Raw genomic sequence first — 27,945 nt, forward strand, 5'->3', positions numbered from 1 at the left:
CCTGCGAGCAGAGGTGGACTCACGTTAAAGGTTAGGGCCCCTTAAATTTTAGGCTAAGCCTCCGATCGCCCCTCGTTAAGAAAAAAATTATGGGTCCGTCACTGACAACGCAAGAGAGTGTTTGTGTGCGGACCCTATTGGCTATTGTAGTGCATTACTCGACAAAAAAGAAAAGAAAAGAAAAACAATAAAACCCGACACATCACACATGTTCAAGTTTTGCCATCAAACAATAACAACAACAACAACAATAATAATAATAATAATAATAATAATATCTTATTCAAACAACACAACACAACACAACACATTAAGTCATCAACACACCACCGTCTTTCATCACTCTCAACACCTAACTCCACCACCACCACCATCATGTCCACCGATAACACCACCACCACCTCACAAACCAAACACCTCCAACTCATACTCTCCGAACCCCAACCACCCACCACCAACAACCACCACAAACTCCCAGTCAAACGCACCTCAACCAAAGACCGCCACACCAAAGTCGACGGCCGCGGCCGCCGTGTCCGCATGCCGGCACTCTGCGCCGCCAGAGTCTTCCAGCTAACCAAAGAGCTAGGACACAAATCCGACGGCGAAACCATCCAGTGGCTCTTACACCACGCCGAACCCTCAATCATCGCCGCCACCGGCTCCGGCACCGTTCCGGCGGCAGCCGTGGCGGAAGCCGGTGCCGTACCCGCCGGAGCTCCGATCTCAGTCGGGGTTTATAACAATTGGTCGGTAATTGGTTCGAATTTGTTAGGGTTTCAAGGGTTTGAAGTACCCGGGTATCATAATAATTATCATCAGCAGCATCAGCAATGTCTTCCTGGGTTGGAATTAGGGTTGTCTCAGGATGGTCAAATTGGGGGTTTGAATCAAGATGGTTCTCGTGATTAATATTATTATTATTATTATTATTATTAGGGTTTATGTATTGTGTTGTGTAATGTGGCTAACTTGGTGAACAACAGTTGTAATTTGAAGTTGCTTTTAGGGTTTATCAGATACCAGTACTTTTTGCTGCTTTATGTTTCTGCAGATTGGTAAAAAGTTTTGTTTTTTAGCTTTTGGATTAATATAAAACTATGATATGATATCCATTTCTTTTGGTCTTTTTTCGTTTTGAGTGTTTCACGAATCACAACTTACTGATTTGTGTTAGCCCTTTGGCTCGGTTACACGTCGAGCATTGGGATAAGCGCGTATCAATGGCATTGGTTACATGTCTGACACTAAACCCCACAAAACCCACTTTTACCCTAACATTTTATAAGACAATGCGTAGTCAAAAGTCAAAACTAAGCAAACTCAGACATTTTACGTCATGTGGCGCCTAGTCAGCTTTTGAGCATTTTGCAAAAAGTGGGTGTAGTGGGAAAATGCCCCCAAAACGTCTCTCTCTCTCTCTCTCTCCCCCCTCCCTCTCTCTCTCACACACACAAGACCCTCAAAATCTTGCCTTTCTGGCGTTGTGTATAAAACGCTTTGCCAAAACGCCAACGCCAAAATGCAAAAGGGGGGGGGGGGGGCGTACCCCCAGCGTTTTGGAGTCACAACTTAGTGCCATTACGGATGGTCTAAACTCTAAAGATGTTTCGAAATCGTTTAAATGAAGTTTAGTTAAATTATTTGAATTTTCTAAGGTAGTGATTTTTATGACGTATGTTTTAAACCAACCCAAAAGGTAAAAACATGTTCCGACCTGAAACCATTTTTGACATGTAATCTGCTCTGATCTGATCCTCTTTGGACGCGGACCAAAATTAACTCCTTTTGAATTGACTTGTTTTGTCCTGGCCCAGACCTGAACTTGTTTTGACTTGCAAGTCGAACTCACCCGACCCGACCTATTTGTCAGGTGTACGCTAGATTCTCAATTTGTGGTTTTTAGGTTTGAATCATCAATCATGAGTAGGGTTTTGATTTTAAGCGACAAGGTTTCGGATACATGAGTTAAAGAGGTAGTATTAACGTGTCTTACAAATCAAAAGTATATTCGTGTGTAGTCAAATTGAAATTTGTATCAATGAATATGTAATTTTATTTGCTTTTGTCTGTTTGTGATATTGTTTTGTTGTTTGACACACATGCGATGACTCGTTATCCCTTTGCATAAATGATAAAACCAAACATGTCATGAGACTTCACAACATTCTTCTAACTAATACTTATATTATTAAATTAAATGTATTTCACATACCCACAAGTTCTGATTTAAACATGTTTAAATGCTTTGTAGCATGATGCCATCTCCGACCCTTGTTGTGGATGCACATTTTGGATAATCTTGACTGAAGAGGTAGGTCCCCGCAAAGACCAGTTGGACCCGCAAGACACACCTTGAAGAGGTACGTCTGCGCAAAGACCAACTTGATCCGCAGGACCCACCATGCTCAGAGATGAAGACCTTACACGCAGTAAGCCAGCTGTTCCCGCAGGAAAGCCTCCCTTGGTACAGTACCCTGCCTGTTCCCGCAGCTATGGGTACAAGCCAAGAAGGAAGGCTACCCGCACTAACAGTAAGGCTACACGCATAAGGCACTAACTCTTATACTTCAGCAATGTCACCTGAAGGAATGAGCAGGGCGGGAATATTCCTGCCCAAAAGAGCCAGTCCGTACGCTTCTAGAAGATCTTTTGTACTATACCTACCAAGGTATGGACAAATAGACAAGATCTGACAAAAGCAGCCCATGAACCAATCACAGGGTGACAACTCAACGACAATAGTACGAGGAGGAGCACGCTCCAATACAAAATGTCACTATCAGCCGCTGCCTACCCACCAACTCCCATTGTGGCACGAACGTAGCCCGTGGTTGGTGGAAAAGGAATATTATATACAGCTGGCCGTACCTGCTTGGAAACCTACCTTCGGCTATAAATACTCCAACACCTTGGAACGGTATCATTATCTTATCTTCTCTAGCTATTTCTCTCTATATACACTTATATTCAGAGCAATCTAGTCTGATTCTCACGCCGGAGGGTGGTCACAAGGAGGAACCTCCCCCCCTCTCAGTGACGAGCTCACGGTGTCTGTTTTGCAAGTCAAGAAGAATAACCATCTTTGCTGGACCTAACCCTCGTGGGAAACATCTACTTAACCCCCAGATTATCCTTGATCTGCCGGAGTCATTTAGTGTTTCTTCATCGGCGCCATCCGTGCATTAAGCTAGAACTCATTCTTTTTCTCAGTTTTTTCAAACTTCTGGAAAGATGGTTAAGGTTACTCCGACGCCAAGGCCACCGAGTGACCAAGAAACTCCGGTAACCACAACCCCAGCTACTGGGGGTAACACCGGTGAATACACGATTTTTACGAACACTACCCCGGTTACCCAAGCCGGGGCAAGTGCAGTAAACAATCCTCCCCTGGGATTCATTAATACCCAGTTGGAGAAACAACAGACGAGGCTTCCCCGCCAAACACTAGAACAAGTCAAAGCTTGGGCGGAAGCACGTCAGAAAGAATTCCAAGCCGAGTTGGATGAACGTTTACGTTCACTCCAACAGGCCAATGACGAATTCGGAAGCATTCAACAACAGCTCAACATGAGCAATGATTGCGAGTATGTGGATGATGAAGATTGGGAAGAATCTGACAGTGACGCAAACCCTCGTCATAAGGCGAAAGGGAAGCGTAAAGAAGACTTCCACTCGAAGAGAAATTTCGAGGAAACCTTCAAACCAAAGAACACGGGGGGAAACCCACGTGACTTTTCCAAAACTTTCAGACCAACTGTTACGAATGCGGGAACGTCCAAATTTGCAAGGGACATTGCGGAAGCAATTGCTCCAAAGAGTGCCAAACAGATGTCCAACATAGGCACTTACGATGGCATATCTGACCCCTGACGATCACTTGAACAGATTTATAGCGGGGGCAACCGTCAGTAATTGGACGGAACCCACATGGTGCTACATGTTCCAGATGACGCTCGTCGGGGCAGCCAGAGCGTGATTTGATCGTCTACCGGTCCACCACATCTACGATTGGGCAGACTTCCAGCAAAAGTTCAGCCAGCACTTCAGTCAACAAAGAAAATATACTGTAGAGCAATGGACGATCCTCAACTGCATCCGAGAGGAAGATGAATCTTTGCTAGACTTCATCACTCGCTTCAACTCAAAGAAGCTAAGTCTGGGCACTATTAGCGAAGATCTTGTTCGCGCCGCTTTCATCCAGGGCGCTGAGTACCCAGAGCTCATCCGCACGTTGACAGGTAAAGATGGCATGCCATCCACGTGGGATGCCATCATGACGGCAGCTAAACGCTTCACCGAGACGGAGAAGCAACTGGGTAGAAATCTTCCCCAGAGCACAAACCTCTACACGCAGAGAACAAGAGAAAATAACGTCCGTACCGCTCGACAAAATAAGAAGAGGAAGCTTGGTATTTGGCAGTCAAGGATAAACTTTGACACCTCATCCAGTTCTCGCCCTCTGTTAGGCGGAAGGGACAACACGCACTCGTCGAACCGGAATCCCAGGTGGACGCCACTCACCAAAAGCGTCACCGAGATATTTGCCACCGAGAAACTCCCATGGCCAAAGGCTCCAATAATCCGACAGCGTCATAACGCTGATCAGAGCAAATCCTGTGACTTCCACGGGACCAAAGGCCACACCACGGAAGAATGCACATCTTTGAAGGATATCGTCGAAACATTCGTCAAAGATGGGAAACTCACACACCTCGTGGCGTCAATCAAGAACGGTGGGAGGAATGGAAATCGGTACAAAGGCAATGGACGAAAGCCCGTCGACATCAGCATTCACATGGTTCATGGCAACGTCAGAGGAAGAAAACGACGAACAACAGAGCCAAGTGCGTGGAATGAAGCTGAAGTGCGCTTCCCGCGTGTGCCAGGAGGACCCAACAAAGAAGGCCCCATAGTCATCAAAAGCCAGCTGGGGCACTACATCACCTCCCGCACTCTTGCTGATAACGGCGCTTCGTCAACGGTCATGTACATGCAGTTCTTCGACAAGCTAGACGACGAAGACAAAGAACGCCTAGAAACGGTTTACGCCTCGATGGAAGGGTTCGATGGCAGCACAAACACCCCCTTGGGTATCCTATCTTTCCCCGTCACTCTCACGGACGGGAAGTACTCCCGCACAGAAGACATGGACTTTGTCGTAATGAGGAAGCCACACCACACATACGACATTCTCTTCGGGAGAGATGGGATGGCAAGATTTAATGCCGTGGTGTCTTCGGTCCATGGCATGATGGGATGGCCAACAGCTGAGGGTGTCGCGATGATCACGGGTATTCCCCAGGTATGCATCGCATCTGTCTCATCTAAACCTAAACCAAAGATGGCTAAACCAACCATTACCGAGCCGGAAGAATGGGCCTTCAATGGCAAGTACCCTGACCAGGCCGTTACCATTGGCCCAACGATCACTAATCCCACGCGCACCTTACTCAAACGCTTATTGCAAAAAAATACTGACATCTTCGCGTGGACACCAGCTGACATGACTGGTGTACCCCGAAGTAAGGTGGAGCATAAGCTCAAGTGTGACCCGGCTTTTACGCCGGTCATACAAAAGCGCCGTGTAATGGGTGCGGAATAGGCTAACGCGTGTAGAACCCAAGTCAAGGAACTCCTTGACGCGTTAGTAAATATCAAACATGGGTTGAAAATCCCGTCATGGTACCGAAATCCAACAAACAATGGCGCATGTGCATAGATTTTAAAGACCTAAACAAAGCATACCCCAAGGATTGTTACCCGTTACCCGAAATTGACCTTAAGGTAGATTCGTTAGCACCGTTTCGCCTTAAATGCTTCCTTGATGCGTATAAGGGATACCATCAAATCCACATGGCCGTTGACGATCAGGACAAAACCGCATTTCGGACGCCCGATGGCACATTTTGTTACCAAATGATGCCATTCGGACTTAAGAATGCTGGGTCCACGTACCAACGCCTGATGGACAAAGAGTTCCATGCCCAAATCGGGAGGAACTTAGAAGTTTACATGGATGACTTGGTCATCAAAAGCCTTGAGCCAGAGGCGATGTTGACAGACATCGAAGAAACTTTCAGCACGCTCAGAAAAATAAACATGAAGCTCAACCCGAGCAAGTGTTCCTTTGGGATGGAAGAAGGGAAGTTCTTAGGAGTCATCGTTACCAAAGATGGCTTCAGAGCGAACCCTGAAAAGGTCGAAGCCATTATGAAAATGGAATCACCTACTACCATCAAACAGGCTCAGACACTGAATGGACGACTAGTCGCACTTAACCGCTTTTTGGCAAACCATGCGGATAGGTCGTTCCCATTCGTGTCAACATTGAGAAATTGCTTGAAGAAAACGCACTTCCGCTGGACACCAGAAGCGGAAGCAGCTTTTCAAGAGATTCGGTCACGCTTGATCGAACTCTCAACGCTCACAGCACCAGAAGTGGGGGAGGAATTCATTCTCTACCTCTCCGCCACAGACAGAGCAACCGGAGCAGTCTTACTAGTAGAACGAAAAGGCATCAGATGCCCATCTACTATGTAAGCCGCGTCTTAACGGACGTGGAAACCCGGGTACTCTACCCTGGAAAAATTAGTCTTAGCACTTGTACAGGCTTCACGCATGCTAAGACGATATTTCCAAGGTCACCCAATCACCATTCACACCAACTTCAAACTTGCAAACGTTCTAGGCAAACCCGAGTTGTCGGGACGCCTAGCCAAATGGGCAATTGAGTTGGGGGAATACGCGATAAAGTACAAGCCAAGACCAGCCATAAAAGGCCAGGTCTTGGCCGACTTTATTGCGGAAGTCCCCGCATCGCGGGAAAAAGAGTGCCAGGAAGAGGCTCAACCCTCTCCAGCACAAGACATTAACGATGTCTGGCGACTCTACACTGATGGAGCAGCCAACAACGAAGGTTCAGGCGCAGGGTTGAAACTAATTAACCCGGCATGCCAAGAATACACTTACGCTATTCGGCTTGATTTCCCAAGTACGAACAATGAAGCGGAATACGAAGCATTCTTGGCCGGATTAAGAATTGCGCGTAAGATGGGAGTAAAAACTTTGAAGCCCACGTGGACTCCATGCTAGTAGCCAACCAGATAAACGGGACGTACACGGCCGTGAATGACATAACGGCCCTGTACCTTGCACAAGCCAAAACCCTTATGCGCGATTTTAACGATTGCAAAGTGGTGCACATCAAGCGAAGCGAAAACAAATCTACGGATGCGTTAAGCAAGCTTGCATCGTTTGCCTTCACCCACTTGGGAAAGGACATCCGCGTTGAACTTCTTGGAGCACCATCAGTCCCGCACAAGGAAATTTGTGTCATCCAAACCGGCACGGAAACATGGATGACACCAATCATAACTTACCTTGCAGCGGGTATACTACCAGAGTCGAAGACACAGGCAAGAAAGATACGCTGTAAATCACTGAACTATCAACTCGTTGATGACATACTTTACAGGCGTAACTTTCTTGGTCCACTCCTCAGATGTGTTGACGACCAAGATGTCGACTACCTCCTAAGGGAAGTACACGAAGGCATCTGTGGAGTACACGCAGGTCCACGCGCAGTTGTAGCTAAGCTAAACACCGCGGGATACTTTTGGCCGGAGATGCACACGGATGCGCTGGCCTACATCAGAAAATGTAGGTCCTGCCAGCTTTACGCACCCAACATGTATCGCCCGAAGAACGAACTTGTTCCAGTCACTTCTTCATGGCCATTCCAGAAGTGGGCCATCGATGTGACAGGCCCATTTCCCACAGCAGCAGGGAACGTTCAGTTCCTAGTGGTAGCCATTGATTACTTCACCAAGTGGATAGAAGCAAAACCCTTAGCCCAAACAACCGCAAAACATATCAAAAAATTTATTTGGGAATTTATTATTTGTCGTTTTGGACTTCCACAGAATTTGGTGAGCGATAACGGCACCAACTTTGCTGACCAGAAGCTACAAAAATGGCTGAAAGAGCTTCAAATCACTCACACCTTTACCTCAGCGGCACACCCGCAGGGTAATGGTGAGGTGGAAAGAGCAAACAAGAGCATCGTCGACGGCATAAGGAAAAGACTCTTGGAGCATAGATCCGGCTGGGTGGACGAAGTTCCATATGTCCTTTGGGCAAACAGAACGCTGAAAAAAGCAAGCACGGGCGAAACTCCGTTCAGCCTAACCTATGGCACTAAAGTCATGGTTCCAGTCGAGATTGGTCTACCCTCACCAAGAGTCATAACTCAACCAGAAGACAATGATGCGGGAAGACGGTTAGACCTTATGCTAACCGAAGAACGCAGAGACTTAGCCGCAGCGCGTGAAGAGAACTACAAGCGACAAATGCAAAAGTACTACAACACGCGGGTAAAACTCTGCAACTTCAATGTCAGAGACTACATACTGCGTAACAACGAGGCTTCGAACCAAGAGCGCCCAGGAAAGCTGGCCCCGGTCTGGGAAGGGCCATACGTTATTAAAAAAGTTTTGGGAAAGGGCGCATACCGGCTCGAAAGGCTCGATGGCACCCCCATCCCAAGAACATGGAATGGAGCTCAATTACGCAGATGTTACATGTAGATCAATTCCAAACTTGTAAAGAAAAGGCCTAGAGCCACTTCTAATGGAAATGATTCTCCTTATCACATTGTGTTGATAGCCTTACCTTTATACTTATGAACTGACCACACTGATATGCCGGTATTCACCGCATAAGTGAGGGATGAAGTAAGTCGTTGCATGTGGAAAGCGGCACAACCCGCATAAACACAAAAACAGCAAATATTTCTAAGGGGAAGATGAGGAAAACCTTCACGCAGGTCAGATATAGATGAAGTTTGGTCATCCTACTAAGTGAAAGTGACGGTCCTACCCGCACAATCATGATAGAGGAAACAGAACATTAACCTATTATTTGACACGCGCCGAAAGGTTAACTTATTCAAAACACTTAGAAAATTGTTAAGTTAAACTAAAATATGCATGAGCAAATCATATAATGTTTACAAGGCAAGGCGTTAACAAAATATTTTTATTCACAATAAAAGTTGTTCAAACATTACAAAATGGCTAGGTATCTACCCGCCTACAAAAAATACAAATCTATCCTAACGGTTGGAATGAATCTCAAGATTCAAGCCTCGGGACCACTTCCTCCAAACCCACTTGAACCCGCACCATCAGTCGGCTGCGGCGGTTCGAGGAAAGCTTTGAGAACAGCTAGCCCGTCATCAGCGGCAGCAACTTCATTAATCTTCTCCACAACCGGATGCGAGAAGGCAGCATACTGGTTCACAGCTTGGTCATAGGCAGCTTCAGTGTTAACATCGTGTAAAGGAAATCTGGAAGGCGGGATGCCTTTCTCTGCAAATCCTAGACCAAGCAAGAAGCCAGCCTTCTCCCCATCCTCATGAAAAGCGTTGAGGGCTGCGCTCATGGCATCGTCATAAGATGTGTTCGCGAAAATCCGATGCACAACCTACAATATAAAATATATATATAAAACTTTTCTAAGTATAAAGAAAAGCGCAAAGCAAAGAAATTATGGAGCTACGCGTACCTGCGGCAACGCTTCTCGTAGAAGCCAATCCTTATTAGATAGAGCTTCTTGAAGGGTAGCTTGAGCTTGATCGCGGGCGCGTTCGGCTTCATTCTTGTTGAGGTTGGCAAGCAACACGTCCTTGGCAGCAGCCTCTTCAACGCCTTTAAGCTTGCGCTTAGTGCGATCAAGCACAGCCCTCTGATCCAAAAGCTCCTGTAGCTTCTTGGCATCTTCTAAAGCCAAAGCCTCATGAGCCTGCTGAAGCTTCTCCAGTTTGGCTTTAAGCTCTTCATTCTCAACGCGCAAAGGCTCAGCAACGGCTTCGGTTTTGGTGGCCCTTTCGGTGGCATTACGCACAGTTTCCTTAGCCAACCTAAGCTGTTCGTTAACAGCTTGGGTAGCCTTGGAACGGGCCTCATGCCTGGCTTGGATCTCGGCCTCAAGGTCCTTGAAGGCCTTCCCTTTCTCCGCAGCGATGGCGGCAAGCCTCTTGTTTTCCTCCCGCAGCGATCGCGCTTGAGCCACCTCCAAGCTACGCGCAGTCTTTAACTTGTCGTTTTCACGACAAAGTAACTCGACACGCGGCTGCATCCGGGCGAGAAGGATTCGAAGCTCATTGGACAACCTACCCTCCTGGTAGCTAGCCATTGCCTCCCCCAATGCACCGCTTGGAGCGGCATGGCGCGCCCAGTCGACGCAGTCCGCAGCCGTCCTTAGAGTTGTTCCCCTGCGGATATTCCACCTTGGAGCATACACCTCATTGGAATCCGAAACTGCAAAAACAAAAAACAGTTAGGAAAAAATGATAAGAATGGATAATAGGCCAAAATAACCCCACGCACCTGTAGGGTCGATAACAGGCCGATAGCCGCTAAACCCATCACCTGAACCTAAAGGATATCCATCCAAGAGGTCAAGGAGATGGGAAGGAGGCAAAGGTTGGACTCCCTCATCAACAGAGGTAAGTCTAGAGGTTCCAACTCTAAACATACCTGGAGAACTGGCCCCAACAGAGGTAGTCGCTGACGCCGAATGCGAAAATGCAGAAGCCAGTGAGGTAGACACCATCGGAGATGAACTCATTTGAGATGAACTCATAACCGTGGTAGCAGCCGCAGATGAGCTCGCGGAAAATGTCACCGCCGGTCCGGTGAAGGATGTAGTAAAGATGGCACTGACGGCCGGCGGAGATGACGTCATAACTGGAACAGTTGCTTCAACAGCATGAGCAACTAAACCAGCACCAGAAACAGGCGCAGCCGCCTGGGTCATCGCATCAGATAGGTTGACCAAACCTATCGTCGTGGGTCCTGAACCGCTTCCTCCCGCACCGCTCTCGAAAGCGGATAAGTCCACTCCTGCATGAAGAAAAACAAAAGATATTAAAAACAAAGGCGGAAGGAAATGCGAAAAAGGTGAACAAAAAATATACTTACTGGCTTTCTTGATCCTGAAAGACCTGACAGGCGGAGATAAACCCGATGAAACTGGCCTCTTCGCGCCAGTCACCTTCGCAGCGCTTGGTGGCTCAGAAGTGACAGTCGTTGTCTCAACCTCTGAGACAATGGTCTCGTCACCACCACCAAGGTTCCCCGCCGCCTCATCACTTTCAGTCTCGGAATCAGACTGATTCCCCAGGTCGACGACGGAAGCAACCTTCGCCTTGCCCTTCACGCCAGCAGCCTTCTTCTTCCTCACAAAGAAAGGCCCATCTGCGGATCCCTCATCAGAAGATGACAAAATCAGAGGAATTCCAGCAGAAGTTTGAGCATGGAGAGGACGAGGATTAAAGAACTCCTTACCTGGCCGAGTGGCGCTTAAAATTTCGTGGCCTGGCGGGTAGACCTCTGCGAATCTATCCGCCGTCTGCTCCAAAATGGGCAACTCGTTCTCATCGAGATCACGAGTACCCAACCGTGCGGGACCACCAGTCTCCCGCGGACGCAAGAGCGACTGTAAGTCGTTCCCCTCTGAAAATAAAAAAGATAATGTTAGAAGAAAATCCTAAACCAACACAAAAGACGGAGCATACCGTAAGGAATATAGTTCAAACCGTATTCAAGGACGATGGGTATTTGCGGCGTCCCAGACCCGGCATCCTTCCACACGCGGCTCATCCCAAGCATCACCATCCCAGACTCCGCGAAGCGATAAACCGGAGTCTGGATCTGGGAGATCTTGGCGAACCATTCCGTCTCCTGGTAATTGGAGGCGTGAAGGTTAGGGAGTGCCCTCCCATTCTTGAACGTCATCGCGATGGGGACGACGCGAGCGGAGAGGTAGAAAAACTCCCGCTTCCAAGAACGAAGACTACACTCAGTAGCGCAGATCTTCAACCCCTTGATTCGAGTAACAAGGGTATACCAGCCCTGGATGCACCTCCAGGTGTAGAAGGTCATCAAACGGTCGTCGCGGGGCTCGATGTCCAAAATACGGCACACCCATTCGAAATGGCGAACTTTAGCAATCGCCATTGGGTGCACCTCCGTCAAATGCACACCGTGTTTCTCCAAAACATGGTATACGAACTTCGTTAATGGGAATCTTAGATTCCCATATATGAAGAACGAGGCATAAACCCCTATCTTGCCCTTAGGGGCATCGTACACCGTCTGGTTGGGCTCCGAAAACTCTGGCTCATACGGCTCCAGCATGAACTTCTTGACGATGTAATGGTATACATCGACAGAAAGAATACACTGGCACTCGCCAGCAGTACTCTTATCGTCCTTATCGGACGTAGACGTCGGGTTCTCGAGGTAAACGTCAGACTCCTCGACGTTAACCTCAGGATCATGAGTAGAAGAAGACATTTTTTAAAAGTTAAAGAAAACGGTTTCAGGAGAATGCTCGCCGGAAAAGATGAGTATTCGCCGGAAATCGCTTAAAAGGAAAAGAAAGGTGAAGTGAAGGTATGGGACGAGATACACCATCTCCCCCCTTATATACTCATCGCAATGAATGCGATGAATTTAATGCGGATGAGAGAGAAAGCGCAGGCGCAATGACACGGCGACACGTGTGGATACAGCAAGCTGGCAACAGGTGTCGGAATGGCGCGTGTCATGAAACTCGCGCCCACGCGCCTGAATAAGCGTCCTGATTGACCACATGTTGTCACATCGTCATAACTTCCTGCACGTCCTGAAACCGTCAGAAGACGCCAACGTCCCTTCAACCGTTTGGACTGTCCTTATCCTTTCACCAACTCTCCGAATTCCAAAAAGATTCAAAAAGATTAAAAAATAAGAGGGAATATACCCCCTTACCTTGGAAAACAAGAAACCATAAAACAAGTGCGGGTACAGTGTCAAGGCGAAACCCTTCACATACTTAGCACTTGCAGAGAATTGAAGCCAAGAAGATACCTTGGAAAACAAGGAACCGTAAGACAAGTGCGGGTACAGTGTCAAGGTGAAACCCTTCATATACTCAACACTTGCAGGGAATTGAACCTAGGATGGATCTTATGGATCATGCTTGCGGAAAGGGAAATAACACCACCGCATGGCGGGAACGTTAAGAACTAGATTGTTTGAAGCTTCAAGGTGGAATTGGCTGTTTAACATAACTGATCACTATGTCTAAAACTACCAATACCCCGTGAAGAATCTATACAAGTGAAACTCAATGCTCCCGACTTGCGAAGAGGTTACACACCTACCCGCATCATATCCAGAGATCAGGCAGAAAAAATCAGGAATTTTCTGCAAGTGACATTAGGAAAACCGCGGGAAGAATCCCCACGGAGAACCTTAAAAAACGAAAACCCCTCTTTAAAACCCCTTGCTTAAAGTCCAAAAGTTCCTCTCACTTATTAACAATTCATGAGAAGAACAATGGACTGGGGGGACTTGAAGAGGTAGGTCCCCGCAAAGACCAGTTGGACCCGCAAGACACACCTTGAAGAGGTACGTCTGCCCAAAGACCAACTTGATCCGCAGGACCCACCATGCTCAGAGATGAAGACCTTACACGCAGTAAGCCAGCTGTTCCCGCAGGAAAGCCTCCCTTGGTACAGTACCCTGCCTGTTCCCGCAGCTGTGGGTACAAGCCAAGAAGGAAGGCTACCCGCACTAACAGTAAGGCTACACGCATAAGGCACTAACTCTTATACTTCAGCAATGTCACATGAAGGAATGAGCAGGGCGGGAATATTCCCGCCCAAAAGAGCCAGTCTGTACGCTTCTAGAAGATCTTTTGTACTATACCTACCAAGGTATGGATAAATAGACAAGATCTGACAAAAGCAGCCCATGAACCAATCACAGGGTGACAGCTCACCGACAATAGTACGAGGAGGAGCACGCTCCAGTACAAAATGTCACTATCAGCCGCTGCCTACCCACTAACTCCCATCGTGGCACGAACGTAGCCCGTGGTTGGTGGAAAAGGAATATTATATACAGCTGGCCGTACCTGCTTGGAAACCTACCTTCGGCTATAAATACTCCAACACCTTGGAACGGTATCATTATCTTATCTTCTCTAGCTATTTCTCTTTATATACACTTATATTCAGAGCAATCTAGTCTGATTCTCACGCCGGAGGGTGGTCACAAGGAGGAACCCCCCTTCTCAGTGACGAGCTCACGGTGTCTGTTTTGCAGGTCGAGAAGAATAACCATCTTTGCTGGACCTAACCCTCGTGGGAAACATCTATTTAACCCCCAGATTATCCTTAATCTGCCGGAGTCATTTAGTGTTTCTTCATTGACTTAGGGTGGATGGGGTGTCCGTGTCTATGTAGGACAACCTGAGAGGTTACGCTGCCGCCACCCTTTCAGGTAGGCAGTGCGGGTTTCAATTACGGGTTTTACTAACCGAAGAAAGATTAGGAGGCTTGTGTGGGTGTTTGTGAAGGAACACCGATGACTGGATGCAGGTGGTAACGAAACATCGCCGTTGATGATGCGAGTTTTGAAGGGTTAATATGATGCGTTCACAGCTGATGATGCGAGTTTCGAAGGGTTAATATGATGCGCTCACAGCTGATGATGCGAGTTTCGAAGGGTTAATATGATGCGCTCACAAATGATTTGATGTTGGATGGATTCCTGCAAGATACGCCCCAAGGGTCCTTATAAGGTCAACAATGTGAAGAATATGGTTTATGGTCGTTCCAAAAAAAATCCTCTTTAAGTGTCGTATTATTCATGAAAATGGGAAGAAAAAAAACATGCATTTGACTAGGATTAAATAGATGACCGATACCCATTTTACCCTCAAATATCATGTTAAGTGTTGCGTATAATATGGTAAAACAAGTTAGGATTTATTTTGTTTGAAACGAAGACTTTCCTTTCTTTGTGTTTTAGGCCACTACACTCCTCAAATTGGAGAGACACGTTGCCTCAATCTGGGCAGACTATGTTGTCTTAATCGGGTCCATACTGGTTTTCGAGTTTGGCTTGAGCGCCTGAGAAACCATACCTTCGGTTGCCACTTAACAGTCGTTGTGTCACCACAAGAACAGAACACTCTAGTGTAACACATGGTAGAATGAAAACCCAGGTGAGTTCATAAGCTGAACTGACAACCTCATACGGTCTAACTCAAATCTTGCATCGACATAATCCATCAAGGCTAGCACAGTAAAAATCGAACTTGTGTCTCCACTAAACAACCCAAGCTTGTTACCACTATGTCAAAGTTGGGACCTAGCGTGTTGCGTCAACTCGAACTTTATTTGCCGTTAAAAAATAAAAAAAGAAATGGTAATAAATAACCGACGGATATAACATCGGGTATGGAGTATCCGGTTGGGAAGTTGGGCTGGTTTTCTTTTGCGTTTTCTTACACCAGACAGTGACAGAGGTCCAGTTTATACGCAATGTAAAGATAATAATATTATTATTAGCAATATAACACACAAATCATTATTATTTAATTATATAATATTCAACTCTTCATCTTGTTTGCTTGTTGGATCGATTGATCTCACAATCTCGGTAAAAATGGACAGCAAGAAGGTGATCGTTTGCGACAATGGCACCGGGGTAATTAATCTGTTTATGTTACTTAATCTCGATCTATTTATTATTTTATTTCGAATCCACTGCTTATTTACAAACTCAATTTCGCTTAATTGATCTGTTTAATTTGTGACATAAGGTAACATAACATTTTAAGCTTCAAAACAGTACCGGATTTTAATTGATTTAATTAACGATCATTTTGACACGAATTGCAAGTATATCAATAATACTTTTGAGTTATGTTATTGGTACACCACACCTAATCTACACACTAGTCACACACATGCCATATTATTCGAGCATTATAGGGTTATACGGCGCATATGATATGGCTAAAATGTTATATGACTTGTATGTTCTGTAATTGGTGTGTGGATAGTATGCCAATGGAATGGTGTGTGTACAATTTGTCATAGTTATAGACTCGTATCACTATCATACGAGCCGTATGATATGGGGAGAATGTTATATGACTCAGTTGTATCTGTCAGCAGTGTGTGGATAGTATGTCATATCATATGAGTCTTATGGAGTTATACGGCTGGCGAAAGTGTTATACTACTCGTATTATGTGTTAGTGGTGTGTGGATGGTATATCAGCGGTGAGCATATAGTTTGTCATATCATACGAGCCCTTTAGAGTTATACGGCCCGTATGATATGGCGGAAATGTTATAAGACTCGTATTATCTGTAAGTGGTGTGTGGATAATATGTCAGTGGTGAGTGTATAGTTTGTCATGTCATACGAGCCTTATAGAGTTATACGTCCCACATGATATGGTGAAAATACTTGTAATACAAATATGTTCCATGATATGGAGTTATACGGCTGTATGAGATGGCGAAAAGTATCATACGACTCTCATCTGCTAGTGGTGTGTGTATAGTTCTGGCCATACTTTTAATAAAAATATGTCATCTTTTGTGATTGCTGATTTTCAATGCAGTATGTCAAGTGTGGTTTTGCTGGTGAGAATTTTCCGACATCGGTGTTCCCTTGTGTGGTAGGTAGGCCAATGTTGAGATACGAAGAAACTCTCATGGAACAAGAGTTAAAGGTGAATACTAGTTGATTCAATTGATCAGTTCTAGCACCTTGTGTTACTGGTATATATGCACATAGCATATTAATTGATCTTTGATTGCAGGATGTCGTTGTTGGTGAAACCTGTTTGAACTTGAGGCATCAACTAGACATATCATATCCTGTCAACAATGGCATTGTGCAAAAATGGGATGATATGGGTCATGTATGGGATCATGCGTTTTATAATGAACTCAAGGTGGATCCGTCAGAATGTAACATTTTGCTCACAGATCCGCCTCTTAATCCTTCAAGGAACAGGGAAAAGATGGTTTGTTCAAACAATATAATTCTAAAAATAGTTATATTTTAATGTAGTATGCAAACTTAATTTAGGATTGATTTTGATTTTAGGTTGAGACTATGTTCGAGAAGTACAATTTTGCTGGTGTATTCATTCAGATACAAGCTGTTTTAACATTGTATGCTCAAGGTGGTTATAGGGTAAAGGTTATAAGGCTTCAATTTACAGTTAGTGAGTGAAATATATTTTATTCACCTAATGCTAATGTGATGATAAAACAGGTTTACTTACTGGATTAGTCATTGATTCTGGTGATGGTGTAAGTCATGTGGTAAGTACTTTAATAAATAATTATCATTACCTAGTGTTTCCAAAATAACAAGATATCTTATGTTACATAGGCCTGTAATTGTACCGAACATTCGTGAACTGTTCGGCAGGAAGTTCGTTTATGTTCTCTTTTATAATAAGCAAACAAACACGAACAAAATTTTTTGTGCATATAGTTAAATGAACGTACATGAACACATGTCTTGTTCATTTGAGTTCATTTATGTTTGTTCTTTTACGTTCATTTATATTTGTATGTTTATCTTTGTTTAAGTTCATCTGTTTACGTTTGCTTATATATTAATTTAGATTTTTAGGCACGTTAAAGTTTAGTCTACTTTTATGAAATTAAACTATCACCAATTACAATTAAGTCTAGTTTTATCATATTTTTTGGGCTCAACAGATTCATGTTCACGTTTACTTTCAATTGATGTTCGTTCACTTATATTTGAATATAAATGTTTGTTTGTTTATATCTCAACGAACAAACATATATAAACACAAACATGTTCTTTTTCTTAACAAACAAACACGGACAAGAAAACCCTGCTCATTTAATTGTTCGTGTTTGATCACATATTTCGAACACGAACATGCCAAGTTTGTATTCGTGCGGTTTGCCATGTGGATATTTTTGCCTAAGTAAAAGTGTTTTTTAGGTTCCCGTTGTAGATGGCTACTCGTTCCCTCATCTTACAAAAAGAATGAATGTTGCTGGACGTCACATAACATCATATCTTGTTGATTTACTGCTTAGAAGAGGGTGAGTTTCTATATATATATTTTTTTCCAAAAAGTGTTATATTCATGATGGTATTATGATTCTTAATGTACCGAGATTCTTACTTTGAAACTGCTTTATTACATATGAAGTTATGCTATGAATAAGACTGCTGATTTTGAGACTGTAAGAGATATCAAAGAAAAGCTCTGCTACATTAGGTACATACATGATTCACATTTTTTATGGTTATTATGAACTTGCAATGAATAATGTCGACTTTTATTTGTCTGTTTCAGTTATGATTACAAAAGGGAATATCAACTAGGACTTGATACCACCATCCTTGTTAAGAATTATACGGTTAGTTATCTGTAAATTGTTTATTTGAAAGATACTAATTCTTATGGAAACATTTATGAATAAGTGTTTGATAATTTTTAAAATACATCAGCTGCCAGATGGAAGGGTTATCAAAGTTGGTACTGAACGATTTCAAGCCCCTGAAGCTCTTTTTACACCGGTGAGTCTTGGTATATTTTGACTTCAATTTCGAATTCGTTTCATTTGGTTTTTGGAGTTTCCCATCATATACTAGATACATTCACATACCCATAATGTGATCTCTTACATTATAATGATGTATACACTAAATTTTTAGTTTATGTTTATGATGACTGGTAATGAGTTTGATGATGTTGACAATTAATATAAGCCGCTTCTTACAGGAGCTCATAGATGTTGAAGGTGATGGAATTGCTGACATGGCATTCAACTGTATCCAGGAAATGGATATTGACAACCGTATGATGGTAAGTTGGTAACCTTTTATTAAAAATATTCAAATCGCCTATGATTATTCTATACAAGCTTATGATATAGTTTAAATTTGCAAGTCTGTTTTCACGATTAAAAGTTTCTTGGTTTTTGCATGTGATTATTTTTCTGTTTTTGCAGCTCTATCAGCATATAGTTTTAAGTGGAGGGAGCACGATGTATCCAGGATTACCTAGTCGGTAGTACATCCGCATCTTATTCATTTATGCAACCTTTTCTTTGATATACTTTTACCGGGTTTTTAGTATTATTTTGGTCAACTTTTTAGTTGAAATAAGGAAGTATTCGTGTTTCTTTTGTTATTTGTTACTTTGTTAGTAGCTTTTTCATCAAAGGTCTTATTGGAATTGTATATTTAAACAGGCTAGAGAAAGAAATATTGGATCGTTATCTTGATGTTGTATTGAAGGGAAACAAAGTTGGACTAAAGGTAATGCCTTGCATAAATCCTATCTAGTAGTCAAACAGTTAAAAATTACCTGCCTTTTTTTCATATATTCTGCACTGTTTTTATAATTTAATAGTCAGAATCAAATTTACTCATTTTTAATGTTATTTGCAATGTAGAAATTGCGGTTACGAATTGAAGATCCACCACGAAGGAAGCATATGGTGTACCTTGGGGGCGCAGTACTAGCAGGAATCATGAAGGTCCTTCTCTTTTCATGAACCCAATTCTGTTTACTTAGGAATTATTGGTCAATTTGGGTTTGTGTATTATCCAAACGGGTCAAATCAAAATAATAAAAAGCTATACGCGGAATGTGCTGAAAGGAGTAAGGACTAAATCATTTTCAAATCCACCAAAGTTGTATCTTTATGCATAGAACCGCCTAAAAGATTTAAATTATTATCATGGTAATCATTTTTCATGCATTAATAAATAATTAAAAAGACCAGAAAGGTGTTTGTGGGTTAACCCAACCCGAACTGACCCGTTTAACTTGTTCTTCAAAATGACCTGGTTCAACCTGAACCTGTTAGGCTTATAAAGGATAAAAAAAGTTACTGTGTTAAACTGTTTTCCAAGGACTGCCAATTATGAATATTCTGACTTTAGCACTGTTATCTTTTATCATGTCATGTGTGGGTTCCAACGAAAACTACTAATAACGTGAAAGTCGTGAAAACCACTTTGAACACTAATTTTTAATTTTTTTTCATCTTTTTCATATTTTATTAATCTTTGCCAAGACCATAACGAAATTAAAAAAATATGTTGCTCGTGGAAATACATATATGTATCTTGTGAAGTTACATATATGTCTCTCATATAAGGTAAAATATGTAGATTACGAGCTATATATTCTTTTTTAATTTATTTGGTTTTGGCTAAGATTAATAACATTTATGAAAAAAAATAGTGCTTAAAAGTCGTTTTCATCAGTTTTCAAGTATCTTAGTGGTTTTTATTTGATCCCTTCCCTATCAGGTAAAACATAAAAAAATAATCTTAAAAGCACCATAAGTGTATTTTAATGTATAAAAATCATTTCACATATAAAGAAATCTTATTTTGGAATCATTTTTTTTGTAACCATGAGAATCTGTTTCGGGTAAACTCATAGTCACGGGACCCATTAATACCCTACTAACCAATAGGATCAGATAAAACGCAGCTTGCGCCGAGCAAGTGGCCATCAAGGGGGTTAGAGACAGAAAACTGAGAAAAAGGGCACTTTAAAGACTTGATCAGATCCCATTTTGCGTGTTATATGTGTTTAGTTTATTTAATATTGACTGAAGTGCAACACGAAATGTTGAATTCTTTGTTGCAGGATGCACCTGAATTTTGGATTAGCAGACAAGATTATTTGGAGGAGGGAGTTAAATGCCTTAGCAAATGTGGTTAGAAAGACTACAAATTTGCAGCAAAGATGTACGAAGTCGCTTATGCTTGTTGGAACAAGCCGAAACGAGCTTTTTTCTTTGGTCATTATGTTGATAATTTTGTATTCTAACTATAAAGTGTGATAAAATATTACAAGTTTTGAGTGGACAGTATCAAGGCACGGGTGCTAAGCCGATATCAATGTTAAATAGTAGTAGTGTATATCGCTCTCTACGCTTGGGTCAAAGTAGCATCCATGTTACGATTAAATGATTTACCTAAAACCAACTAAACATGGTTTATATTATGTAATGTAGTGTTCGGTTTGAAGGTTTACATTTGATATTATATGTTTAATAGTTTTTTAGTTTGCTCAGTTTTGAGTTCGTTCATGCTCAACTCGTTTAACAAGTAGCTCAACTTGTTTACACCCCTAGTTGATACCCATGAATATGAGAACAACCCATATTAATAATTTATAGAAATACAAAAGAGAACATATATATGCCACAGGTAAAACAACCTGACTTGTTTTGACCCGTAAATTTACAACGATATATCGATTCAAGTTTACCTTTCTTAACAATGTGATGCGAGCACATTCAACTCATTTGAAAATGGTAAAACAAAGAAGCATTCTGTAACAATAGTAGGCCCGTGAGGACTAATATTACTGAAGCCGAAGCTACAAATTGCACAACTTAAAGTAACAAATTATAAATAACAACACACTACACAAAATGACATTAATAACAAGTTGGATGTGACTTCCCCTCTACCCAGCACATGCAGCAATGTGGTACGCCACTGTTTACGCATTATTTCTCCCACGCCAACCGGTTTCCAGCCTCATTTCATCGACCCCACCAGATGATAAATTTGACCAAACAAAAAGACTTAAAAAATTTCTTATAATATGGTACATGCACAGACGGTCTTTGGAGCCTCATCGATCTTCTTTTCTGTTTAAAAAATAAAAAACAAAAATATATATATAAGTTTAAGATGATACATATGTGCAGTGCTATTAGATAAATTTAGGCTCACACAAGGAAAGACAAAAAAGACTGATTATAATGTGAGGGTAAATTTGCTAAAAAAAAAAGTACAAAATCAATTTATTGCAGTACAAATCATATCCCATCAGATATCTATATTGAACAAGAAGAGACCATTAAATTCAAAGTCTGCTATTGCAAAATATAATATTAAACTAATTTCAACAAAAAAGTGATCTTTTAGTTTCTGTGATATTTACACAAATAGTTTCTACTAATGGTATTTGTTTTATAGTTCCTCATAGGGGTGTGCAAGAAACACAAAAAACCGATTTGAAACCGAAAAAACCGAAAAATTCAAACCGAAAAAACCTTACCGAAACAAAAACTAACGGTTCGGTTTTGTTTTTTCATGTAATAAAAACCGAAAAAACCAAACCGAACCAAATTCCTAAATTTTAGTTTAATTATATTTTATATTAAGTAATTTATAAGAATTTAATAAATATGTAACTCAAATATTTTCAAATGTATAATAGTCTATAATTTTACAATTAACAAAATTATTCATACCTAAATTCACCAAAAAAAAAAATTCGGCCTAAAATTTTCAGGCTCAAATGGTAAAAACTGAAAAAATCGAAACCATAAAAAAAACTGAAACCAAACGGTTTCAAAAACTCCAAAAACCGAAGTTTTGGTTTTCGGTTGGTCTTAGCCGAAAACCACATCGAACCGCACCACGCACACCCCTAATTCATCAAACATATTCAATGTTACTAGAATTTATGAAATTGTTTGATCCTAAGAAAAATATCTTTCATACTCGAGCACTAAATGATTCAAATAAAACAAGTGTAAGTCATAAAATTACATTGCAGAAACTGCATAACAGAGCATATAAATAGAAGATAACTTATATCATACTAGAAAAACCAAATGGATTTACCTGTTTTTGCTTTGGCTAATGACATCTGTACAACAGCATGCATAGTAATTACCCCTTTCGGAAGCTCCTCCCCGAAAGGCGTTCTGCACTGACCGACAGTTTTACTGTTTTCCAAGATTTTCCCGGCGTTTATTAACTTAATGTCGTTTGCTGATTTGGGCCCTCCTTTTTTATCTGAAGAAAAGTTACACTTGTGTTCAAAGATGATTACTTCAAGACCTTACGTATGATGATGCAAACAAAAATAAACCAATTTCAAAAAATCATGAAAAATATAACTTGTACTTGCATTCTAGTGTAAAAAACCACTTAAAAATTTAACACAATACAAGAACTCAATTAGTTATTTTGAATGATTTGTATATTACAGCCAAGTGGTCAAGAGAATGGTTAATGTATTTATCAAGAAAATTAATTATCCTTCGAATCTTTCATGACGATATAATTATGTTTTGAAAAAATGGTAACAAGATTACGAAAGCTAAACGAAGAGCTTAAGGCTCAGTATATGAAATAACTGTAACAACTACCTTTCAAAAGCATTTTTAGCGTTTGGATCCTTAGGGTGAAATAAGCTGTTTCCAATAAAACAATTATCTGTTTCTGCTTATAAGCATAATATAACGTTCAAAAGTCCCAACGTTCTCTCCGTACAATTACCAATTACCCCCAACATTCACATCTCCGTACAAGTCCTCCGGCAGTTTTTCCGGCGGTATCAACTGGAAAGCTTCCGACAACAGGTAAGTCTCTCTTCTCCACTCGCCCCTCGTCTCCACCACAAACCACCCGCAAGCCACCGCTCGAAACCGAAGGAGCGAGACAACGAGATCGTAAGTCGGCCGGCGAATTTTTTTACGTCTTATTTATAGTTTTTGCGGACACAGGTATTTCTACCCCTTTAATCTTTACCATCCTCACTAATCTTGTTTCTTTCTGAGCACTTTTGCACTAGTCAATTTCACAATTTGAGTTGGGTTTAGCTGCCCGATTTGTTTGAATAGAGCTGGGTATTGGGTTTCATGATCTAACTTCAATTGCTTGTGTTATTGCTACACACTATTATTATTATTATTAGTTTTTGTTACTATTATTATTATTATTATTATTATTATTATTATTATTATTGATTTGGTGTTCTATTGCTTGTGTTTGTGTGATTAGTTGCAACCATAGAGCGTAGGAACCATGACTATTACTTGAGACCATGTCCTGAAACGAGGGGTGTAGGAAAGAGTAAAGATAGGGAGCGTATATTGCGTTTGGCTTCTTGGAATGTAGGAACATTAAATGGTAAGTTGCTAGAATTGGTAGATGTGCTTAAAAGACGTAGGGTTCAGATAGCATGCCTCCATGAGACTAAGTGGAAAGGACATAGAGGGGCTGAGTGTAATGGGTATAAGTTGTGGTACTCGGGGTCTGATGGAGCTAGGAATGGAGTGGGGTTTCTAGTGGCTAAGGAAATACACACTAGTGTGGTGGAGGTGATAAGACATAATGACAGGATTATGGTGTTGAAATTAGTACTAGGAGAGGAAGTAGTGGCAGTAGTCTCCGCCTACGCGCCTCATGTAGGCCTAGGGGATCAGGAAAAGAGAGAATTTTGGGATTGCCTAGACGCAGTGGTAGGGGGCATACCTAGGGGGGAGAGGATTTGCATAGGAGGTGATTTTAATGGACACATTGGTAAGGCTAACGATGGTTTTCAAGCCGTACATGGGGGTTTCGGTTTTGGTGATAGGAATGAGACCGGAACAGATCTTCTAGAGTTTGCGGTGGCACATGACCTAGGTATTATAAATTCTTATTTTAGGAAACAAGATTCTCATTTAATCACTTTTAGCAGTGGCGGACGCGACACGCAAATTGACTACCTTTTGATGAGGCAAGGAGACCGACGTTGGTGGAAGGACTGCAAAGTCATACCTGGGGAGGCAGTTGTGACTCAACATCGACTACTAGTGACAGATATAGCCTTCAGAAATAAGCTGACTGTTCGAGAGAAGAAAGGTACACCGAGAATTCGATGGGGAAATTTGAAGGACGAAAATCTCCTACTGTTTAAGGATAAACTCATACTGCATACGCGGGCTCGACTAAATGGGGACTCAACTCATATATGGGAAGCTATGGAGACAAAGATCATCCAAGTAGCAAAGGAGACTCTCGGGGTCACAACAGGAAAGACAAGTGGGCATAAGGAGTCTTGGTGGTGGAATGACGCAGTGCAAGACAAGATAAGGGACAAACAAGGATGTTTTAGGGAGCTAATGAGGTGCACGAATGAGGAGGAGCGAGTGGAATTGAGGGACAACTACAAAACGGCCAAGATAGAGGCGAAGAAGGCAGTGGCGGAAGCAAAGAAGGCGACCTTTAAACGGATGTATGAAAGTCTAGAAACAAAAGAGGGGGAACATGCTATGTTTAAGATTGCCAAAACCAGGGAGCGTAGAAGGCAAGATCTAGGACCGGTGAAGTTCATAAAGGATACAGATGGGCATGTACTGGTCAAGGAGCAGGACATCAAGCTAAGATGGCAAACCTACTTCCACAATCTTTTTAACAATGGGAGAGGTTACCAAGAAGAACATGACAACACAAACTTTCAACGACAACAATCGAATAACTGCTACTGCCGACGGATCACACGAGAAGAGGTGAAGGATGCACTTAGGAGGATGGGAAGGTCTAAGGCGGTTGGCCCAGACAACATACCCATCGAGGTGTGGAAGTGTCTGGGGGAGGAAGGAGTCATGTGGTTAACTACTCTGTTCAATAGTATTCTCAAATCAGGTAAGATGCCAGACCAGTGGAGGAGCAGCGTTGTAGTTCCTATCTATAAGAACAAAGGAGACGCCCAATGTTGTGGTAACTACCGAGGAATCAAACTACTAAGTCATACTATGAAGCTATGGGAAAGAGTGATTGAGGGTAGACTTAGACGAGAAACTCAGGTTACGGTCAACCAATTTGGCTTCATGCCGGGGCGTTCCACCACAGAGGCAATACACCTTATAAGAAGATTAATGGAAAAGTATATGGAGAAGAAGCGTGATCTACATATGGTGTTTATTGACCTAGAAAAGGCCTACGACAGTGTGCCACGACAGGTGCTCTGGGAGTGCTTGGAGGGAAGAAGAGTGCCCAGGAAATACATAGAGATAATTATGGATATGTATACCAGGAGTGAAACAAGTGTCCGTGCGCCAGTGGGGGATACTGATTTCTTTCCTGTAGAGGTAGGTCTTCACCAGGGGTCAGCGTTGAGCCCGTTTCTTTTTGCAGTAGTCTTGGATGAGTTGTCAAAGTCGATTCAGGGGACTCTCCCGTGGTGCATGATGTTCGCAGACGATATTGTGTTACTTGCTGAGAAAAAACAAGATCTAAACATGAGGCTTGAGGAGTGGCGAACAACCTTAGAGACAAAAGGTTTAAAGATTAGCCGATCTAAGACGGAGTACCTCCACTGTGATTTTGGTGGGATAAACGACAATGAAGACGCACAGATCACAATTGAAGGGCAGGTGGTCCCGCAGGTAACGAAGTTCAAGTATTTAGGATCATTTGTACAGAGCGATGGGGAATTAGACAGTGATGTGACCCACCGAGTTCAGGTAGAATGGTGTAGATGGAAAGCAGCCACAGGTATATTGTGCGACAAGAGTTTCCCGACTAAACTAAAGGGAAAATTCTATAGGGTGGCAGTTAGACCTGCAATGCTATATGGAACAGATTGTTGGGCCATCAAGAAGGCACAAGTGCGGAAGATGGAGGTAGCAGAAATGAGAATGCTACGTTGGATGTGTGGGCACACAAGGCTAGACCGAATAAGAAACGTTGTGTTTCGCGAGAGATTAGGGGTGGCGAACATAGCAGACAAGATAAGAGAGGGGAGATTGAGATGGTTTGGACATGTAAAGAGAAGACAGACGACGAATCCTGTTAGATCCGTAGAAAACATTACTATAGAGGGGAGGAGGGGTAGAGAACGACCGAAATTGACTTGGGATGAGAGGATTAGGCATGATTTGATAGACCTAAACCTCTCCGAGGACATGGTTGAGGATAGGAATTCGTGGAGAAGTAGAATTAAAGTTAAGGATTTTTAGAGAGAATTGAATACCTTAGGGCTTAGACTTAACTTATTTAGGTCACATACCATAATGGTATTTCCCTTACATATATTATTATTATTATTAAAATTATTATTAGCTTTTATATAGCTGTTAAACTGTGATCTTATTATTAATATTATTATAATTAGTAGTAGTTTTTATATAACTGTTAAACTTTGATTTCCTTTATTTTGCTTCATACACATGCACTTAGAGCCGAGGGTCTCTCTGGAAGCCACCTCTTTATTCCTTTGGATAGAGGTACGGTGTGCCTACATCCCACCCTCCCCAGACCCTACTTATAGCTTTGCTGTCGGTGGGATTTTACTGGGCATGATTGATTGATTGATTGATTGATTGATTGATTGCTTATAAGCATACTCATACATGTAGCGTCTAATCGTTAAATGTTAAATCTAACATGAATATCCAGCTCAATTAACATTCATGATGGAGTTACTAACTAATCAAATTATGCAAGAACTTTAATAGCAATTATGGCTGTAAACGAACCGAACATTCGGCGAACTGTTAGATGTGAAATTCGTTTATGTCCGTTCGTTTAATATATAAACGAAAATGAACAAGGAATTTCGTTCGATTAGCTAAATGAACACAGACAAAGGCGTTTGTTTAATGCTTGTTTATCATATATATTTAAGCAAAAATTATTAACTATAAACCAAATATACGAGTATTATGTGACTAATTTATATGAAAATTAACTATGAATATGAACGTTAAAATAAATAAACACCAACACAAACTTGGTTGCCAGACCGACGACCCGTTGACACTAACCATTCTCAATTAACCAAAACAAATAAAACATTATTTCTATTCATTTGTGTTCATGAACCGTTCACAAACAAGTTCATTTCCTTAATAACCGTTCGCTTGTCCGCTAAACGCTTAACGGACAAACACGAACAAGGCCTAATAATCATATAAACGCGTATCGGCCTAACCTTTGGGCCACTCGGTAACAATTCGTTCCTTGAGCATGGCAACGATGGAGGCGGGCGGGTACATAAACGGACCGATATCCGATCCATCAAGCAACCGAAACTGAAGAAACACTAAGTGAACCCTGGACAGATTATAGATAATCTGGACAGATTATAGATAATCTGGGGGTTAAGTAATGTTTCCCACGGATGAGGTCTAACTGAGAAGGCTGTTCTTGAGGAGACCTGCAAAACAAACACCGTAAGCTCGTCACTGAGAAGGGGGGGTTCCTCCTTGTGACCACCCTCCGGCGTGAGAATCAGACTAGATTGCTCTGAATATAAGTGTATATTAAG

At 42.2% G+C, this 27,945-nt stretch overlaps 1 protein-coding gene, 1 long non-coding RNA gene and 1 pseudogene across 3 annotated transcripts; 2 read left to right on the forward strand and 1 right to left on the reverse strand.

Annotated features, from left to right (window-relative positions):
• Positions 1-375: 375 nt before the first annotated feature.
• LOC143537204 (transcription factor TCP20 pseudogene) lies at positions 376-912 on the forward strand (annotated as a pseudogene).
• A 14,561-nt stretch (positions 913-15,473) lies between these two features.
• On the forward strand, positions 15,474-20,797 carry LOC143537176 (actin-related protein 2). Of its 2 annotated transcripts, XM_077030999.1 has the most exons (15): positions 15,474-15,548; positions 16,477-16,587; positions 16,678-16,884; positions 16,968-17,046; positions 17,139-17,188; positions 17,850-17,953; positions 18,064-18,132; positions 18,211-18,274; positions 18,366-18,434; positions 18,640-18,723; positions 18,869-18,927; positions 19,112-19,178; positions 19,316-19,399; positions 20,527-20,644; positions 20,676-20,781. In XM_077030999.1, the coding sequence occupies exons 1-14, from the start codon at positions 15,507-15,509 to the stop codon at positions 20,599-20,601; spliced, it is 1,164 nt and encodes a 387-aa protein (XP_076887114.1). In that variant the 5' UTR covers positions 15,474-15,506; the 3' UTR covers positions 20,602-20,644; positions 20,676-20,781. The 2 variants fall into 2 exon arrangements, with proteins under 2 accessions (XP_076887114.1, XP_076887113.1); XM_077030998.1 differs by having other exon boundaries at positions 20,527-20,797.
• Positions 20,798-21,114: 317 nt separating this feature from the next.
• Positions 21,115-27,687, reverse strand: LOC143537177 (uncharacterized). The gene is made up of 3 exons (XR_013136003.1): positions 27,610-27,687; positions 22,527-22,700; positions 21,115-21,541 (listed from the first exon to the last, which is right to left on the reverse strand). It is a non-coding gene; the product is annotated as an uncharacterized LOC143537177 (long non-coding RNA).
• Positions 27,688-27,945: the final 258 nt, after the last annotated feature.

The sequence above is a fragment of the Bidens hawaiensis genome, unplaced genomic scaffold (genome assembly GCF_021521415.1).
Source record: "Bidens hawaiensis isolate Kalapana, Puna unplaced genomic scaffold, B.hawaiensis_p1.1 tig00011151_1, whole genome shotgun sequence".
NCBI lineage: Eukaryota > Viridiplantae > Streptophyta > Magnoliopsida > Asterales > Asteraceae > Bidens > Bidens hawaiensis.

Excerpts from the sequence above, each read along its gene's own strand:
- LOC143537176 (XM_077030998.1), top strand. The coding sequence starts at position 15,507 with ATGGACAGCAAGAAGGTGATCGTTTGCGACAATGGCACCGGG. Across the intron at positions 17,189-17,849 it reads GTGATGGTGTAAGTCATGTG|GTTCCCGTTGTAGATGGCTA; the intron begins GTAAGTACTTTA and ends AGTGTTTTTTAG. Across the intron at positions 17,954-18,063 it reads GATTTACTGCTTAGAAGAGG|TTATGCTATGAATAAGACTG; the intron begins GTGAGTTTCTAT and ends TTACATATGAAG.